The sequence below is a fragment of the Centroberyx affinis genome, unplaced genomic scaffold (genome assembly GCF_046629955.1).
Source record: "Centroberyx affinis isolate AG114_WGS23_722 - 3 ecotype Tasmania unplaced genomic scaffold, CSIRO-AGI_Caff_v1 ptg003118l_1, whole genome shotgun sequence".
Classification (NCBI taxonomy): Eukaryota; Metazoa; Chordata; class Actinopteri; order Beryciformes; family Berycidae; genus Centroberyx; species Centroberyx affinis.
In genome coordinates this window covers 1-19,354 of record NW_027281183.1, presented here as the reverse complement: position 1 = coordinate 19,354, position 19,354 = coordinate 1, and the positions used below count along the sequence as shown (strand labels likewise).

At 43.5% G+C, this 19,354-nt stretch overlaps 1 protein-coding gene across 1 annotated transcript; it reads left to right on the top strand.

Annotated features, from left to right (window-relative positions):
* Positions 1–1,071: 1,071 nt before the first annotated feature.
* Positions 1,072–18,134, top strand: il1rap (interleukin 1 receptor accessory protein; the record flags this gene model as incomplete). Its single annotated transcript, XM_071537755.1, has 8 exons — positions 1,072–1,262; positions 3,023–3,106; positions 9,784–9,985; positions 10,920–11,088; positions 11,926–11,997; positions 16,242–16,371; positions 17,454–17,602; positions 17,991–18,134. Coding segments are annotated over exons 1-8 (1,141 nt in total), but the record flags the coding sequence as incomplete, so codon positions are not given.
* Between the last annotated feature and the right edge of the window lie 1,220 nt (positions 18,135–19,354).

The following is a 19,354-nucleotide window of genomic DNA, read 5'->3' as shown; positions in this document are numbered from 1 at the left end:
TGGAATGATTGAATTTATTGAAGTTGAAACTGATTATAGAAATCAAACTCATGATGCTCTTACCAAGTTTTTATCCTATTAAAACCATATTGCATTGAAAAGTCCTAGATATTTAGTTTTCTTTAAGATATTAAATTGATACTGGACTCTTGATTTGTTCTGACTTGACTTGCTGTTCTACATTTAGACTTGAGACTTGACATTAATGACTTGGACTTGACTTGGACTTGACTTGGTAATTTACATTTAGACTTGGGACTTGACTTGAGACTTGAGCCTCAAGATTTGAGACTGACTTGGGACTGGAGCAGAGTTGACTTGGTCTCACCTCTGCTGCAGAACAGTTTCCCCACAGCATCAATAAAGTTTCATCACATCTCATTTTGCTGCAGCCTGTTTCAGCAGCAGATACAGGTTTATTATTAAAACTCACTGTATTATTAAATATGACTAAATTGTACAGCTTTGTTTTTCATTATTATCAATCTCATTATTAAAAATTGTCTGCCTTCTTTCAGTATGCAGCGAGGGGCTGATGGGAAATTTAAATGGCAGCAGTTTCTACAGAGTGCAGATGGCTGCCAAGTCAATTAGACATTAGATTACTAATCTGATTTATTTTCTAATCCAATTGATTTTATAATCCGATTGAGTTTTATAATCTGATGTTTCATTATTTTATGATTTCAGCGTTTTAATGACTTGATGACTCGAAGGTTTTTTCACTCTGGAGAATTAAAAAATGTTGAATTGAATTTCTCCTTCGCTTCCACCACCTCTCCTCTTCCTCCAACCTGCTCTCTCTCTCTCTCTCTCTCTTTCTCTCCCTCTCTCTCTGCCTCTCTCTGCCTCTCTCTCTCTCTGCCTCTCTCTCTCTGCCTCTGTCTCTCTTTCTCCCTCTCTCTCTCTCTCTCTCTCTCTCTCTCTCTCTCTCTCTCCCCTCTCCCTCTCTCTCTCTCTCTCTCTCTCTCTCCCCCCTCTCCCTCTCTCCCCCTCTCCCTCTCTCCCTCTCTCTCTCTCTCTCTCTCTCTCTCTCTCTCTCTCCCTCTCTCTCTCTCTCTCTCAGAGCCCATGTGTCATGACTGGGGGGAGTCTGGCGATGGAGCAGTTGTAGTTTTGGAGGGGGAGGTCGGTTGGCTCTCCTGTTCTCTTTTCTCTCATCCCTCTGTCTACAACTACACCTCCGCCCAGAGCGCCGGACTCAACCTCTTCTGGTACCGCCTTCCTATTGGTCACGACCTGGAGCAGCCAATCGGATACAGGTAGGCTGCTGGCGATTCGCTTGTTACCAAACGTTCAGAGAGGAAGTGAGGTGAAATTTAGCCTCGATTTACTCACCAGTTGGATCACTGCACTTGATTAATAAGTGAAATTGGTGACAACATGCAGGCAGCAGGGCTGCAGAGGCTTCCAGGTGATGCCCCCCCCCCTCTGGCGGCCATCTTGGAGGTCCTCAGCTCTGTGAACAGCTGACTGTGTTTCTGTCGTCTCAACAGAATTGAACAGACGGTTAATTTCTGTCTGTTTCTGACTGAACTGATCATTTCATCACTGATCCATCTGATTGATTTAGTGTTTAGATAATGTCAGCTTGTTAGCTAGCTAACCATAGCATCTGGTCAGCTAACCATCACTGTCTTGTTGTTAACTTGTGTTATCTGATTAGCGCACTAGCTAACGTAGCTAGTAGCAGCTAGCGTTAGCGTGTTCACATTAACATCAGTGTGTTAGCTGGCTAGTTAGCTAGCTAACAGTTTGTTCAGGTTAACTGAGCTGACTCTTCTCAAGCTCCAACTCTTCATGTTTTGGAGTAGAGACTAGGGCTAAAGACAAGACAGTTTACTGTGTCACAGTAACCTACATTTGGAAACAAATCCACCTTATCACACTATTCACTTTTACTGAGAACGTTACTGAATGGATCTACAGCCACACCACAACAAGCTGACTCAGCTGCTCTCTGCTGACAGCTGCTTCACACACATTTACACTTTATTCACTAACACACAGTTCTCCATGTTCCTCCATCACGGAGACTCAGCAGCAGATTATTGTGACGAACCTGTAAAGTCTCTGTAGGCCAGCCGTCATGATTAGTGGTTTTAGTTGACATCTTTGTTGATGAGACTTTTGCTCCAAGCTTGGCAGCAGCAGTTATCACTGGTCAGTGAGGTTGGTCACAAATACCCAAGGGACATTTTTCCAGCTGCAAGTGCTTGGGATGAAGGGATGGGGGGAGGGAGGAAGGGGGGGTTACAGGTCCCTGGATACAGTAGATAGAAACTGATTGGCTTTGCTGCGTCAGGAGAATTTCTTCCTCAGGTTGAAAAATGTCAGCTCCAGTGAACGCCTCTCCTCCGTCTAGAGCGGTTCTGTCTCTTTCGCTCTATTTGCCCCCTTCCATTCACTTTGCATCCACACTGCCTCCCAGTTTCTACATTCTGTCTCAGTATAGGCTTACAGAGACCGTCCAAAATATACTGTATATCATCACAAGCTCAAAACAGCCCAGAAACTGTTGAGTTATTTATTCAGGGATGCCAAATGGTGCGTGCGTGACCAGCCCATTACTCGTTATTGTGAGGCCATTCAGCTGATGCTGTTTCATGACTCATAATACTTTTTAGGTGTTGATTTATAATCAACAGTGCATCAAGTGAAATGACTGTTTTCAACATCTGAAGAGTTTTATTCCAACATGAGATGGCGAGCACTTGAAAAATGTGACATCTGCTCTTATAAAATGATTGACAGAGCAACATGAAACCAAATGACGGTTCAGTTAATGAGCTGAAGTCCTTCTCTGACTGAATGAGACACTGCAGACTGGGTCCTGCAGGTTTTAGAGTTACAGAATGATGAACTGGAGGTAATGATTTCCTTTCTAAAGTGGATATACAGCGTTTTGGAACAGAGCTGCTCAATTAGTCTCGCTGAGGACATTAGAGTTGTTCTAATGTAATTCTAATTGAATCTTATCTGATTTACGTTTATTCTGAGTCTAATCTGATTTGCTGTGCAGCCAGCGGCTCAGCAAGGAGAGAGAGAGACTGTGGCTGCAGCCGGCTACTGCTGAAGACACCGGGCAATACATCTGCATGCTGAGGTAAGGAAGGAATGAAGGAAGGAAGGATGGATGGATGGATGGATGGATGGATGGATGGATGGATGGATGGATAGATAGATAGGTAACTTCCATTTTCGGTTTTGGTGCTTCTGTTTCGACCAGGTCTCTCTTGTAAAAGAGATTTTTAATCTCAATGGGGCTGCCTGGTTAAACACAAATCTGAGAATCTAAGAAAGTGAATGAGTGAACGCTGTCGGCTGAAAATTAGCATGTGAACAATAATCCTTTTCTGGAGAAATAACTGTTGAAATAAAAATGTAATTAAGTCAAATCAAGTCAAACAGAGATAATTTAAATTGAAGTCAGTTAAAATATAAATAAAATATATATAAAATATAAATAAAAATATACACCCGTTGTTCTACTGTATCTGACTGTTCCTCCCAAACAGCTCGTTGAAAGCAGCACTGATTGGACTTATAATATCGCTCTACAGTTACAGTTATGTTGCATCTTAGATATCATAGTACATACTGGAGCTCAGTAATGAGACCGTTCAGGTTCTTTGGGGAATTAACTCAGTTTCGATCTGGACACTTGGCCACTCGACACTTAATCAGCTAAAGTGGCCTCTCAGATCTGCTGCTGGTCAACTTTGCGTTTTACACAGATTGCGATTTGAGACTTCAGATTTGAACGGTCAGCTGGCGACGGTCCAAAACTGCATGTGATGCTGAACAACAACATTTCACCATTTTCTCTCTGAGGTCTGTTGCTAGGTTACCGTGATATGAGGATGCTAGCTCAGCGCTGAGGGAGCTTACAATGGTTACTGGATATGTAGGGTGATCAAGGGGTAAGAAAGGCCGATAGAGGGGTACAAAGGGATGATAGAGGGGTGCGAAGGGTTGATAGAGGGGTACAAAGAACTGATAGGGGGGTACAATGAGCTGATAGAGGGGTACAGAGAGCTAATAGAGGGGTGCGAATGGATGATAGAGGGGTACAGAGGGCTGATAGAGGGGTACCAAGGGATGATAGAAGGGTGCGAAGGGTTGATCGAGGAGTACAAAAAGCTTATAGAGGGGTACAGAGGGATGATAGAGGGGTGTGAAGGGATGATAGAGGGGTACAATGAGCTGATAGAGAGGTACAGAGAGCTGATAGAGGGGTACAGAGAGCTGATAAAGGGGTACCGAGGGATGATAGAGGGGTACCGAGGGATGATAGAGAGGTACAGAGAGCTGATAAAGGGGTACCGAGGGATGATAGAGGGGTACCGAGGGATGATAGAGAGGTACAGAGGGATGATAGAGGGGTACAGAGGGATGATAAATGGATACAGAGGGCTGATAGAGGGGTGCGAATGGCTGGTAGAGGGGTACCGAGGGATGATAGGGGGTACAGAGGGTTGATAGAGGGGTGCGAATGGATGATAGAGGGGTACAGAGGGATGATAGAGGGGTGTGAATGGATGATAGAGGGGTACAGAGGGCTGATAGAGGGGTGCGAATGGATGATCGAGGGGTACAGAGGGCTGATAAATGGATACAGAGGGCTGATAGAGGGGTACGAAGGGCTGATAGGGGTACCGAGGGATGATAGAGGTACAGAGGGTTGATAGAGAGGTACAGAGAGCTGATAGAGGGGTACAGAGGGTTGATAGAGAGGTACAGAGAGCTGATAGAGGGGTACCAAGGGATGATAGAGGTACAGAGGGTTGATAGAGGGGTGCCGAGGGTTGATAGAGGGGTACAGAAGGCTGATAGAGGGGTACAGAGGGCTGATAGAGGGGTACCGAGGGTTGATAGAGGGGTACAGAGGGCTGATAGAGGGGTATGAAAGGATGATAGAGGTACAGAGGGTTGATAGAGGGGTACAGAGAGCTGATAGAGGGCTACCGAGGGATGATAGAGGGGTACAGAGAGCTGATAGAGGGGTACAGAGAGCTGATAGAGGGGTACAGAGAGCTGATAGAGGGGTGCCGAGGGATGATAGAGAGTTACAGAGGGTTGATAGAGGGGTGCCGAGGGTTGATAGAGGGGTACAGAAGGCTGATAGAGGGGTACAGAGGGCTGATAGAGGGGTACCGAGGGTTGATAGAGGGGTACAGAGGGCTGATAGAGGGGTATGAAAGGATGATAGAGGTACAGAGGGTTGATAGACGGGTACAGAGAGCTGATAGAGGGCTACCGAGGGATGATAGAGGGGTACAGAGAGCTGATAGAGGGGTACAGAGAGCTGATAGAGGGGAACGGAGGGTTGATAGAGGGGTACAGAGAGCTGATAGAGGGGTACCGAGGGTTGATAGAGGGGTACAGAGGGCTGATAGAGGGGTATGAAGGGATGATAGAGGGGTACAGAGGGCTGATAGAGGGGTATGAAGGGATGATAGAAGGGTACAGAGGGCTGATAGAGGGGTATAGAGGGATGATAGAGGGGTGCAGAGAGCTGATAGAGGGGTACAGAGGGCTGATAGAGGGGTATGAAGGGATGATAGAGGGGTACAGAAGGCTGATAGAGGGGTATAGAGGGATGATAGAGGGGTGCAGAGAGCTGATAGAGGGGTATGAAGGGATGATAGAGGGGTATGAAGGGATGATAGAGGGGTACAGAGGGATGATAGAGGGGGACAGAGGGCTGATAGACCTGTATCCAGGGGCGTAGGGCACCCCAAATCAATCGAGGGGGCACAAATTCACACATTCACACAAAAGTATTCATCAAATTCATCAAAATGTCTAGATTTTGATAATTCTAGAATTCTGAATACTTTTTCTACTTAAAATTTCCATGATTTCAATTGTACACATTCATGTAAATGTTGTTTTCACTTTGATGGTATCAGTTACTTTTGTATAGATGTAAGACAATAAATCCCACATACTTGCATTTTGGATAATTTTAAAGCATAGGGAATTATAAAAATTGAATATTCAACATGAATCAGTTACATGAGGACTGGACAGTAAAAGGCTGTATGAGACTCTCTTATCGCTCTGAGGCTGAATCATGAAGCTTCACTGCATCATGTGGAATTTCTGCCATATCTGTTCATGCAGGTTTCATAACCAATAAAACCCCCCACTATATATTTGATCTTAGATTTGTTAATTATCATTGTAATCTGTCTGATCTTTACGTCTTGCCTCACACTGATGACTCACTGCAGCAGCATCTTGCACGACATCGCCGCTGTTTTCTCCAACAGTGAAAGATACGCAATCAGATTAAAGTCAGAATTACACAAATGGCCACTACTGGAAAATATATAGACGTCACAGTACCGCCCACACTGTTTGATTGACAGGCGATCTCTGGGAAGTGCAGCACAGAAACACCTGAATAATAACAATAAGGAACTCTAGGAGTACCGCTTCACCAGGAGAGTCACCAGCCGGCTTCCAGTCAGCTGACGCCAGAGAGAAATTCTCAGAAAATCAATCTGCACTGGAGGGTTTTATGGTGCTACATGAACAGATACACACACACACACACACACACACACACACACACACACAGTCACTCCCTCAGTCACTCAGTGTTTTATGGTAGATGGAGATCTTCAGTCTCTGCCAGGAAGTGCATTACCGTTCCAGCAAAAACTCACAAGTGATCTTATCTTTTATTCAGCCTTATTAAGCTCACTTGAAGACGTTTCAGTACAAATGATCCTCCTGCACCAGCACATAGTTTTGCTTGTTTCGGGGAATTTCACTTCTAATGTGATAATCAAACTCGTTCCAAGACATTTACTTGAAACAATGAAATCTGTTTCTCCGTTTTTTTTGTTCTTCGAGTCGCATTTTCATGAAATGCGTGCAATTTCTCAAAACCAGAAAAAGTGTTTACCAGAGAAAACAGCGGCGATGTCGTGCAAGATGCTGCTGCAGTGAGTCATCAGTGTGAGGCAAGAGCTAAAGATCAGACAGATTACATGTTAATGACAAATGTAAGATGTATTGGAAACATGCACAGTGTAGTCATCAAATATTTAGTGGGGGGGTTTTATTGGTTATGAAACCTGCATGAACAGATATGGCAGAAATTCCACATGATGCAGTGAGTGCAGTCTCATACAGCCTGTTACTGTCCAGTCCTCATGTAACTGATTCAAGTTGAATATTCAACTCTCTTTTAATACTTTTCTATGCTTTAAAATTATGCAAGTATGTGGGATTTATTGTCTCAGGAACACATCCTCAATGTGTTTCCCGAGATTTAAATAAAGAATAATTTGACTACTGCTAATACTACTGCTACTGCTACTACTGCCACTAGGGTTGTCACGATACCAGAAATGTAATAAATCCCATGTACTTCAACATACACTCCTTTATTTAAGAAAACCTTGAACAGTACAAAAAGCAACAACAGTGGCATGTAGCTTTCAAGTAATAAATAACAATAAACAAATATTAACATTACAAAAAAATGAATGGAAAAAAGGCTTAATAAATATAATATTGACTGACTGACTTTGCCTACTTTGCTCCTGTCTCTCCTGCTGACTTCCTGCTCTGGCTGATACTGTGAAAAGAAATTTAGGAGATTTCAGTTATCAGGCACACACAATGTACTAACACACACACACACACACACACACACACACACACACACACACACACAGACCTCTATATACTCCGTGTGCAAGCAGTAGATTAAATTGACTAACATGGTAACAGACCATTAGTGTGGAAATATTTATTTAAAAAGTTAACGTTATATTTTGATGACAGACTGAACAGTAATGACTGTAGCCTACTATGAGCCATCGTTACGTTAGCCTAAACAAGATAACATTAGCCTTAGTGTTTAGCCATTGCAAAAGTCGTGTGCAACATTGCTACAACAGATGCCAGCTGTCGCAAACAAAAATAACGGTGACAATTCAGGATAAGAACATTTTGACGACATGTTGAAACTCACTCACCTTGAATTCTTTGTGTAAATCTGGATGCCTGCCTTTGATAAGTTTGAAGTGGTTCCTCCTTTCGTCTGAAAAGTTCGGTGGCACCGTTTGCAAACTGGTTTTTGCGAATGTCTAACTAATCCCTGATCATCCGCCTCAAACGCAAAGTATTTCCATCCACGACTCTTGGCGTGTTTTTTTCCGACAAGTCGCGGCAGACCTGCTGTCCTGCAGCCGCACTTGTCGCCATTTGCCGGTGTTGTTATTCTCACGTGTCGGTCACAGCCGGTAGGCGTTCCTTCTCTCCAGTACCTACGACATCTACGGTACCAACGGGACTGTAGAAGAACAAGTACTGTCACATTTTCAGAATTTTGGCATCGACTTCGTACCGAAGTATCAGTTCTCGTCACATCCCTAACTGCTGCTACTACTACTGCTACTACTACTGCTACTGCTACTACGACTACTACTGCTACTACTACTGCTACTGCTACTACGACTACTACTGCTACTACTACTGCTACTACTACTACGACTACTACTGCTACTACTACTGCTACTACGACTACTACTGCTACTACTACTGCTACTACTACTGCTACTACTACTGCTACTGCTACTACGACTACTACTGCTACTACTACTGCTACTACTACTACGACTACTACTGCTACTACTACTGCTACTACTACTACTACTGCTACTACGACTACTACTGCTAGTACGACTACTACTGCTAGTACGACTACTACTACCACTACTACTGCTACTACTACTGCTACTACGACTACTACTGCTACTACGACTACTACTGCTAGTACGACTACTACTACCACTACTACTGCTGCTACTACTACTGCTGTTACTACTACTACTACTACTGCGTCTCCATCAGAGCAGAGGTTTACAGTGAGCGGTGATCTAACAGCTGACAGCCTGCTCAGAGACACCAGGGACTTTTTTACAAAACACATTGCGTGATCTGGCTCTGAGAAGAAATAGGTCATGTGAGCAGCTCCCCCTCTCTCTCTCTCTCTCTCTCTCTCTCTCTCTCAGTTTCATCTTGCTTTATTGACCTTTTTCACCAACATAGCTGACATACTTCTTCGTCTCAGCAGGTTATAGATCAATTCTCACCACTGTTGCGCGCAATGTTAAAAAGTCACATGACATGGACTGGAGTCACAGTTGGAATTGCTTGAGACTTGACTTGATTCATGAAGAGAAGACTTGAGACTTGACTTGGGTTCTGGTGACTTGGGACTTGACTCTGACTTGTACTCTGATGACTTGAAAAGGTTTCTAAAGTCTTGACTTGAGATCTTGTGTTTGTGTAAATGACTTAGATTGAAAGTGATGAGATTTGTTCCAGCGGACGACTGAATTTAAATTCTGTTTTCTGAATTTGTATGGAATGATTGAATTGATTGAAGTTGAAACTGATTATAGAAATCAAACTCATGATGCTCTTACCAAGTTTTTATCCTATTAAAACCATATTGCATTGAAAAGTCCTAGATATTTAGTTTTCTTTAAGATATTAAATTGATACTGGACTCTTGATTTGTTTTGACTTGACTTGCTGTTCTACATTTAGACTTGAGACTTGACATTAATGACATGGACTTGACCTGGGCCTCAAGACTTGAGACTGACTTGGTCTCACCTCTGACTAATCGTTTCAGCACTTGTTTTAAGAAACTTGAGTTGCTAGAACTGTTGGATCGAACAAGTGAGTCTGAAACTTTAGATCCACCTTAGTAACCTAACCATAGTAACGTGACGTGTCGTCGTCTCCTAGCAACAAGTCGTCATGCACTAAGATCTCCATGCGTCTGGAGGTGTTGGCGCGGGACCAGGTGGTCAGAGGCTGCGAGCCTGCGGTTGCCGTGGCGCCCAGCCAGGTGGTCATCCCTCTGCAGGAGGGGAAGATGCTGGACTGTCCCGACCTGCAAGACGTCACCAAGATGGCCGACAGCAGCCCATCTGTCACCTGGTACCATGTGAGATGACACACAGCCTGGGTCTGCATGTCTGTCTCTCTGTCTGTCTCTCTCTATTTTACTCTGTCTCCCTCTTTGTTTCTGTCTCCCTCTCTTTCTTTCTTCTGATCTGTTGTAATGAACTGAACCACCCCTGGCTCTGGAAGACTTTCTTTTTAAATCACTTCTCTTCTCCAACTTTCTTATTAAGTTATTTCCTATTATGTTCATCCAGTAGGTAAGCTATTCATCCATCTATCTCTCCCTCCCTGCCTGTCTGTCTGTCTCTCTGTCTGTCTCCCTCTCTCCCTTTCTCCCTCTCTGCCTCTCTCCCTCTCTGTCTGTCTGTCTCTCTGCCTCTCTCCCTCTCTGTCTGTCTGCCTCTCTCCCTCTCTGTCTCCCTCTCTCCCTCTCTGTCTGTCTGCCTCTCTCCCTCTCTCCCTCTCTGTCTGCCTCTCTCCCTCTCTGTCTGTCTGTCTCTCTGCCTCTCTCCCTCTCTGTCTCCCTCTCTCCCTGTCTCCCTCTTTGTCTCTCTGCCTCTCTCCCTCTCTGTCTGTCTGTCTCTCTGCCTCTCTCCCTCTCTGTCTGTCTGTCTCTCTGCCTCTCTCCCTCTCTGTCTCCCTCTCTCCCTCTCTGTCTGTCTGTCTCTCTGCCTCTCTCCCTCTCTGCCTCTCTCCCTCTCTGTCTGTCTGTCTCTCTGCCTCTCTCCCTCTCTGCCTCTCTCCCTCTCTGTCTGTCTGTCTCTCTGCCTCTCTCCCTCTCTGTCTGTCTGCCTCTCTGCCTCTCTCCCTCTCTGTCTCCCTCTCTCCCTCTATGTCTCCCTCTCTCCCTCTCTGTCTCTCTCCCTCTCTGTCTCCCTCTCTCCCTCTCTGTCTCCCTCTCTCCCTCTCTCCCTCTCTGTCTCCCTCTCTCCCTCTCTGTCTGTCTCCCTCTCTGGCTGCCTGTCTGTGTGCAGTGGTGTCAGAAGTTCCCGATCTGGGGCAATGACAGGGAGCAGCGTGGCCTCGGCCTGCAGGTCCATGTGATGCAGACGCAGTTTGATGGTTTATATTACTGCACAGTTCACTACCAGAGGAGAGGGAGAGAGCTGCAGTACAGCAGGAGCATCAACGTTACTGCAGTCTGTAAGACAGTACTACTACTATACTACTACTGCTACTACTACTACTACTATACTACTACTGCTACTACTACTACTATACTACTACTACTACTACTACTATACTACTACTGCTACTACTACTACTACTATACTACTACTGCTACTACTACTACTATACTACTACTACTACTACTACTATACTACTACTGCTACTACTACTACTACTATACTACTACTGCTACTACTACTACTACTATACTACTACTGCTACTACTACTACTACTATACTACTACTGCTACTACTACTACTATACTACTACTACTACTACTACTATACTACTACTGCTACTACTACTACTATACTACTACTACTACTACTACTATACTACTACTGCTACTACTACTACTACTACTATACTACTACTGCTACTACTACTACTGCTACTACTACTACTATACTAATACTGCTACTACTACTGCTACTACTACTACTATACCACTGCTGCTACTACTACTATACTAGTACTGCTACTACTACTACTATACTACTACTGCTACTGCTACTACTACTACTGTTATACTGCTACTACTGCTACTACTATCTGTTTCTCTTTTTTTGTTTGATGATTTGTTTCTTGTCACATTTTCATGAAATCACCGCAATTTCTCAAAACCAAAAAAACGATCCAGTGCAGTACAGTAATTTGACTTAAAATATCTTGACTCTGCTCACTAGTACCACTCCTACTACCGCTATTACTACTCCTACTAATACTACTACTACTATTACCACTACTTCTAATGCTGTGAGTCCAGAACAGTATAATGAATATGAATGTGCTTTGTTTTATTTTTTCAGCTCCTTCCACTTTGCCCAAACATCCCAGCATCCTCAACCCGACCCAGGACCACATCTTCAAAGTGGAGCAGGGTGGGTGAGCGGCTCCACCTGCTACACAACCTGCAGGACATCCAAACCTAACACTGACACCAACACCAACACACCAACACTGAAAAACAGCATGTAGATCATGGAGGAACACTCTCCATTGAAAGCAATACTAATGAAATTCTCTGAAACAGCATGTAGACCAGGACCCACTGAGACTCTGAGAGGGAACTGATAATGTATTAGCTGCTATATAATTGGTCATAATGAAATAAAATGTCCCTCTAAATGGGTAGAAAATGTAATATAAGTCCTGTCTAATGTCCAGACTGAATATAACTCAAAAGTCAACCTGTCATTGACAGATTAATATTGTTACCTTGGTCTAATGACTGTAAACAGATAACTGCTCTCCAGTGGTATTGTTAGTTCTAGTGTTTCTCCACATTAAGACTACATTTCCCATCAGCCCAGTTGCCTCCTGCCCCCCCCTCCCCCCTCCCTGAAGAGGATCAACATGTTGGAAGTGATTTCTCCATCTTCCTTTCCCTCCTTCCACCATCTGCTGCCAGAAACTCTTTCAGCTTTAGCTCCGTTTGCTCTGGAAGAACAGAACCTCTTCCTGTTTTGTGCCGTAAAGCGATCCAGCAGATTTCCCTCCAGATCCACCAGGTGGAGGAGAAACTATGGAGGATGTTTACTGTCATTATACTGATGACTCTACATTTATGTCATGATGATTTATTGATGTTAAAATCACACACAAAGCAGTTTAAACCGATTTTATTACGTTTGACTCATTCAGAGGGACGTTTTAATACAAGTTAATACTTGTATCCAGCAGTTATTACAAGATCAGTTTCTACACTCTCTATTGAAACCAATACTGATGAAACTGGACCGTCCCATGCTGTGGATACAGAGCTACATCCAGTAGAGACACATTGATCAGTCAGATGACAGGGGGCGGCTGCTGGTGAAGGACGGAGCTGTCAGGTTGAAGGAGTGATGCAGCAGAAGCTCTCGCCATGCTAATCGGTTATTGATCAGAAGCTTCCGGAGCGCAGAACGGCGATCATAGAGTCAGAAAAGACAGAGAGGACACATCTTGGTGTGTCACGCTAATCAAAATTTTTAGGTGAAAAAGTGACTACACACGTGACACAAGTGCCCAGATGTGGGTTTTTTAAAGGAGAAGGCCGGTGTTTTTTTAATGCATTTCTTACCGTCAACAAATCCTATGAAAATAACAAAATCAACAATGTGTTTGCTCTCCTCTCGTTACTTTCTGACTTCCCATGTTCCGTTTTTAGCCGTCAACCCGGAAGTCATTGGCTCCGATTGTAAAATAAAAACCTTGAAATCCAGCTCACAAAGACATAGTTTACATTTTAAAAATCTCTAACTGTTACCATGAAAATTCAGGCTGTTGTAGTTATTACCAAATCAAATTCAAAAGGGAACAAATTCTTCATTACACCGGGGACTATTTTCTGTGCTACGGAACTACTTTCCTGAGATGGCAAAGTGTTTACAGCCGGCTTATTAAGTCGTTTGAGGAAAAAGTGGTCCGGCCCGGTGCATGGTGATGATGAAATATGCTGCAGAGCAGCAGCATGGCTCTGTGACGGGTTTTTAATCGATTTTTAATACAATGGAGTTCTATGGCTGCTGGGACATGGCTGCACTGGGACCAGGATACATGGACCAGACTTGTTGGCAAAAGAAATTCTGATTTTGTTATTTTCACAGGATTTGTTGACCGTAAGAAATGCATTAAAAAACACCGGCCTGATCCTTTAAGGACAACACAGATACTGACATTATTGGATTGAAGCTGCCAATAGCCAGTAATATGCTTTAAATTTGACACTCATGCCAAAAAAACCCAATTCATTACAAGGTTTCTGTGTTTAAGGGCTTCCCATTAACAACCAGTGTAGTATTGATCAAATCTACAATAAAAATGTAATTGATCAAACTGCATCTTATCCATCTTATCAGACTGGACCAGATCCAGTTTAATAAAAGAGCAATCGGCCCCGTTTATTGGCAAACCACTATACTTGTCTAACCCGAGTCATTAAACATATTTTTTTAGCTATATTCTCATCAGTGTCAGACCACACAGACACGTGTCTTTTTCAATATGAAAAACTGTAATTTTTCTTTAATTTCTTCCTGTTTCCTGCGATCCTGTGTTGGTTGTTATTCAGTGTGCAAGTATTTATCTTCCCTGTGCTTTTTTTCATACTCACACACAAAACATTTTTTTTCACTTGCCTTTTGGTAACCATGCTGCCCTTTCTGCATTCGACCACAGCCTTGCATTTGGATCAAAACAAGGACTGGGTCATGTGTGAACAATGCATGAAAAGCAATGAGGAAGACTGAAAAACTGAACTCAGCTGCTCCTGGAAAGTCGAACGATTCCTTTGTGATTTTAACACAGAGTCTTAACCAGTGCTCATCTTCTTAAAACAACATTATCAAGCGGATCAGTGATCATCAATAGATGTAGATTTGGATGTCAGAGTCTTTTCTATCTGTTCTAGTTCTATGACAGTGTTGTTCCCGCTGCAGCCTCGGGGCTTGTCATCTTATCTAGCTGATAACCTTGGCGTTGAAGCAGGCACCGGGTCATGTGTGGACGACGCATGAAAACCAAGATGGAAAAAAACACTCTGGCAGCCATCATAAAGAATAATCCACCCTAAAAATACAGCAGCTGGTGATGAACTTTTCATCTCTGGCTCCATTCAGTAGTTTGTTGTGTTTTTCTTCCTGGTGGATAACCGGCCAATCGCAGACGAGGTGACGTCACCTCCGGATGTTTCCAGCAGCTACAGTGGAGAAAATGTTTCAGGATGTGAAACCGCAGCGGTAAACGTCAGGTTTTGGTGTCAGTCCCTCAGGATCAAAGAGCGAGGGCTTCTTCTTTCTAGAGCCGCCATTTTGGCACGGAGAGACGTTCGATAATCACACAGGGAGAGATCCATCGGAGAAGAGGAGAGAGAGACCAGTTTCTCCACCTACAGGAGCAGGAGAGAGACCAGAATGCAATGCAGCAGAGAGACAGGCTGGGGTTTGAATAAGGGGGCGTGGCCACAATCATGTACACGTCCCCTTATTCAAGCTAGCTAGCTATATTTATATGCCTTTACTATCTTGAACAAGGGGGCGTGGCCACAATCATGTACACGTCCCCTTATTCAAGCTAGCTAGCTATATTTATATGCCTTTACTATCTTGAACAAGGGGGCGTGGCCACAATCATGTACACGTCCCCTTATTCAAGCTAGCTAGCTATATTTATATGCCTTTACTATCTTGAACAAGGGGGCGTGGCCACAATCATGGACACGCCCCCTTATTCAAGCCAGCTAGCTAGCTAGCTATATTTATATGCCCTTATGCCCAGCTCTGATTGAAAGTAATGAATTCACACCTGTTCTCTGGAGGTTGTTGAAAGGCATTCTGGGAAACAAACTGCAGTAGAAGAAGACGAGGCAGGTGGAGGGGAAGTGGGTTCACCAAAAAAGTAAATTTCAACACTTCATCACTCAATAACTGCTGGGTGTATTTGAACATCAGACTGATGATAAACATCAGTGGAAGAGGATCTGAGGTGTTTGTAGTCCTTTCTATCCGCTCTAGCTCTATGACAGTAATGCCCTCCCCCAGCCTTGAGGTCTCTCATCCTGTCCTTCATGTCTCTCGGCTCACACCTGCAGCTGGACTCTGTCTCAGGACATAAAGCTGATGGATACTGTGCCAGCAGCTGAGCTCTGATTGGTTTTGCTGAGAGACTCAACATCCAAAACTTTATCGTCCACACAGAGCGAGTCGAGGCTGCTGGGAGCCTGCGCCATGAGACAGAGCAAGACGTTACAGCGTACAGCCACATCCCTCCTACACACACACACACACACACACACACACACACATTTACTGTCACACACTGTAAATACATGTACATATTACTGCATTCGTCTGCTGATGAAATACACCAGTCACTCACAAGCAGAGGATTACAACCTCCAGTTTCTCAGCCTATATTAAAGTCTCATAAATATATAAGGAATATATAAGACTCTTCTTTCTTAATGGAAATTCACTGTTAATGAAAGATGTCAAAGCAAATGACCTGATCACTGTTCATTCTAATCAGATTATGAATCGGGTCTTGAGTGCCATTTATTGTTATTCCTTTTTATTCAATACAGTGATGTGGCTGGAGTGCGACTATTACGATTTTTAATGATCATTATTATCATTATAATCAGGTTGTACAGAGGTGCGTCTGGAGTGCAGAGGACACTTCCCCTACCTGGAGGGAGACTGGGACATCTGGTGGACCGTTGATGGGAGGAAAGTGGAAGAACTGAACAACTCTCGCTTCTTCCAAAATAACAGGTAGAAACTTTGAGGGGTTTCAGGTAACACTGGCGGCCATCTTGGAGGTCCTCAGCTCTGTGAACAGCTGACTGTGTTTCTGTCTCAACAGAATTGATCAGACGGTTAATTTCTGTCTGTTTCTGACTGAACTGATCATTTCATCACTGATCCATCTGATTGATTTAGTGTTTAGATAATGTCAGCTTGTTAGCTAGCTAACCATAGCATCTGGTCAGCTAACCATCACTGTCTGACTGACTGATTAGCACACTAGCTAACGCTAGCGTTAGCGTGTTGACATTTACATCAGTGTGTTTGCTGGCTAGTTAGCTAGCTAACAGTTTGTTCAGGTTAACTGAGCTGACTCTTCTCAAGCTCCAACTCTTCATGTTTTGGAGTAGAGACTAGGGCTAAAGACAAGACAGTTTACTGTGTCACAGTAACCTACATTTGGAAACAAATCCACCTTATCACACTATTCACTTTTACTGAGAACGTTACTGAATGGATCTACAGCCACACCACAACAAGCTGACTCAGCTGCTTCACACACTCCATCATGGAGACAGGCTGCTGCAGCAGGTTGGAGATGAAACTGTCACTCCTCTCTTCATTATAATCACTACAACAATTAAGTAGCTTCCTCATACACAGTCATAGCAGAACAGGTAGGAGCCTCTTATTCTGTACGGTCAGTAGAAAACACGAGTGTATCGACAGCCGGTTGTCTAAAGATCGCTAGTTCAAGTCCCGGACCAGGTGGGAAGACTGGATGGGGACAGTGGAGGAGAAACGCTCTCCCCTCATTCAACAACTGCTGTCCAGGAGCCTTTGAGCAAGGCATTTAACCTCAACTGATCCAGTGCAGCTGCTCAGTGTCTCTCAGTGTGTGAGACTGTGTGGATGTGAAGCAGGGAGGAGCTGGAGCAAATCTCCACAGGGTAAATAAAGGGTAAAATATACAGTATTTAATAATAATAATAAATCTCCCTGCGGACGGGTTAAGTGACTGTGGAGAGTTTGCCGCAGCGCGTTTTACTGCGTCTGATTTATTGTTTTATTCTGAAGCGTGTGTGAAGTGATGATGAATGTGCCAGCAGGCAGGTGAAGTACGACTACGGCGACCGGACGGTGGAGAGCGTGCTGCTGATCCAGAACCTCCAGCCTAAAGACCTGAACCGAGAGTACAACTGTTCTGTCAGGAACCAGATAGGCTTCGCCACACACAGAGCTCATCTGGAGCAGGAGGGTGAGCAGCTGAAGCTTTAAGGCTGACCGGTGATTTGATCGTTACCGAGTGCGTTTACATGCACACTCAGAAGCTGGTAACTGGGAATAATCAGGTTATGGCAGTAACTGGATTGACGCGTAGTGCAGTCTGATTCAGTCAGAGTTGGACAGAACTGAGAAAAGAGATAATGTTAATTTTGTTCTATTAATTTTGGTATAAAATTTGAAGAAATCAACATTTTTTTTTAACCTTTTTTTGGCCTGTTGGTGAATAGGTGAACACTAAGTCCAGCAACATTGGCAAAAAAGTTATTTTTTAATTTCATTTGGTTTTAAACTTCAGATGTGTGTGTGTGTGTGTGTGTGTGTGTGTGTGTGTGTGTGTGTGTGTGTGTGTGTGTGTGCAGTGCCGCTGCCCTTGGTGGAGCTGGGTTGTGGTTTCGGCGTCACTCTGCTCCTCATGCTGGTTCTGTTCGTGGTTTATCACGTCTTCTGGCTGGAGCTGCTGCTGCTCTACCGCTCCTGGTTCGGGACGGACGAGCGCCACACAGGTAGGAGGCGCCGTGACCCGGTTCACCCCCCCCCCCCCCTCTCACTTGGGTCGGAAGATATTTGTTGAGTCTCTTGACCCTTGGGGCTCTTGAAACCTGTAAAATTCACTTATTTGTTTTATTCATATTCTCATATTTTTCAAATTTGTTACAGTTGCCTGGTATTTTGATTAAATAGTTGCCTTTATCTATATCTGTATCTATTCTATATTTTTATAATTATTTCATGTATTTCTTAATACATATACTTTATATTTTTGGTATATATTATCTTTTTTTTTTTCATTAATTTTTTTGCCTGTTCTGCTGTTACTTTGAACACTTTGTCCCCACAGGATCAGTCAAGTTTTATTTCATTATAAAACCCCTTTGTATAATTTTTTTTTTGTGACCAAATTTTTATTGTTTTTTCTTTTTACTTTCATTATGGAGGAGACATTACATATCGTAAACAAGTAACTGAAATATTGTGTTGCCATTGCAAACCCCTTTGTATAATTAAAAAAAAAATGCATGGGCAACAGTGAGACAACAAATAACAAAACTCCACACTACTTCAGTTTTTCCCTCCTCATACTAAATTTGGTTGCTAGATGATATGATGCCTGGCTGCAGCTGAGCATTAGCTTATTAAGCAGCAGGACCGTCCCGGGACAGTGACCATGCCAGACATCATCCATCAAACCCAAAACTGACTTTTCAGTCTACTGACGCCAGAGAAAAACTGCCAACTAAACTATTTTTGGTGCGTTCGCTTTCCGTATTTCCATTTCCCACAGACTGTGATATGGAATTGAAGGCTTCCATTCCAAAGTGTCGTATATCTTGGAAAGTAATGTACTCGCTGAAATTCATCAGTTAATATTTCAAAATCGCAATTTAAAAAAAGAAAAGTGTTAAGATGAGTCATAACTTTAATAACCCATAATGTGCTTTAAATTTAGGACGGCAATCATTTTGTAAGAGTTGGCGCCAAGTTGTTGGAACGGTGGAGATTTCATTTTGGAATGAAATCTAAATATTTTCTCGTCACACAGCTGTGAGGCTGTAGGTTCACACACACACACACACACACACACACACACCTGAACCCAGGGGTCCCAGCTGTGAGCCTCCTGGCAGCAGCAGGACCAAGCCTGGAACATTCAAACATTTATTTAATTTTTATTTTTTATTTTTCCTGGATGTGAGGGATGCAGGTATCTTGACATTGACATGAA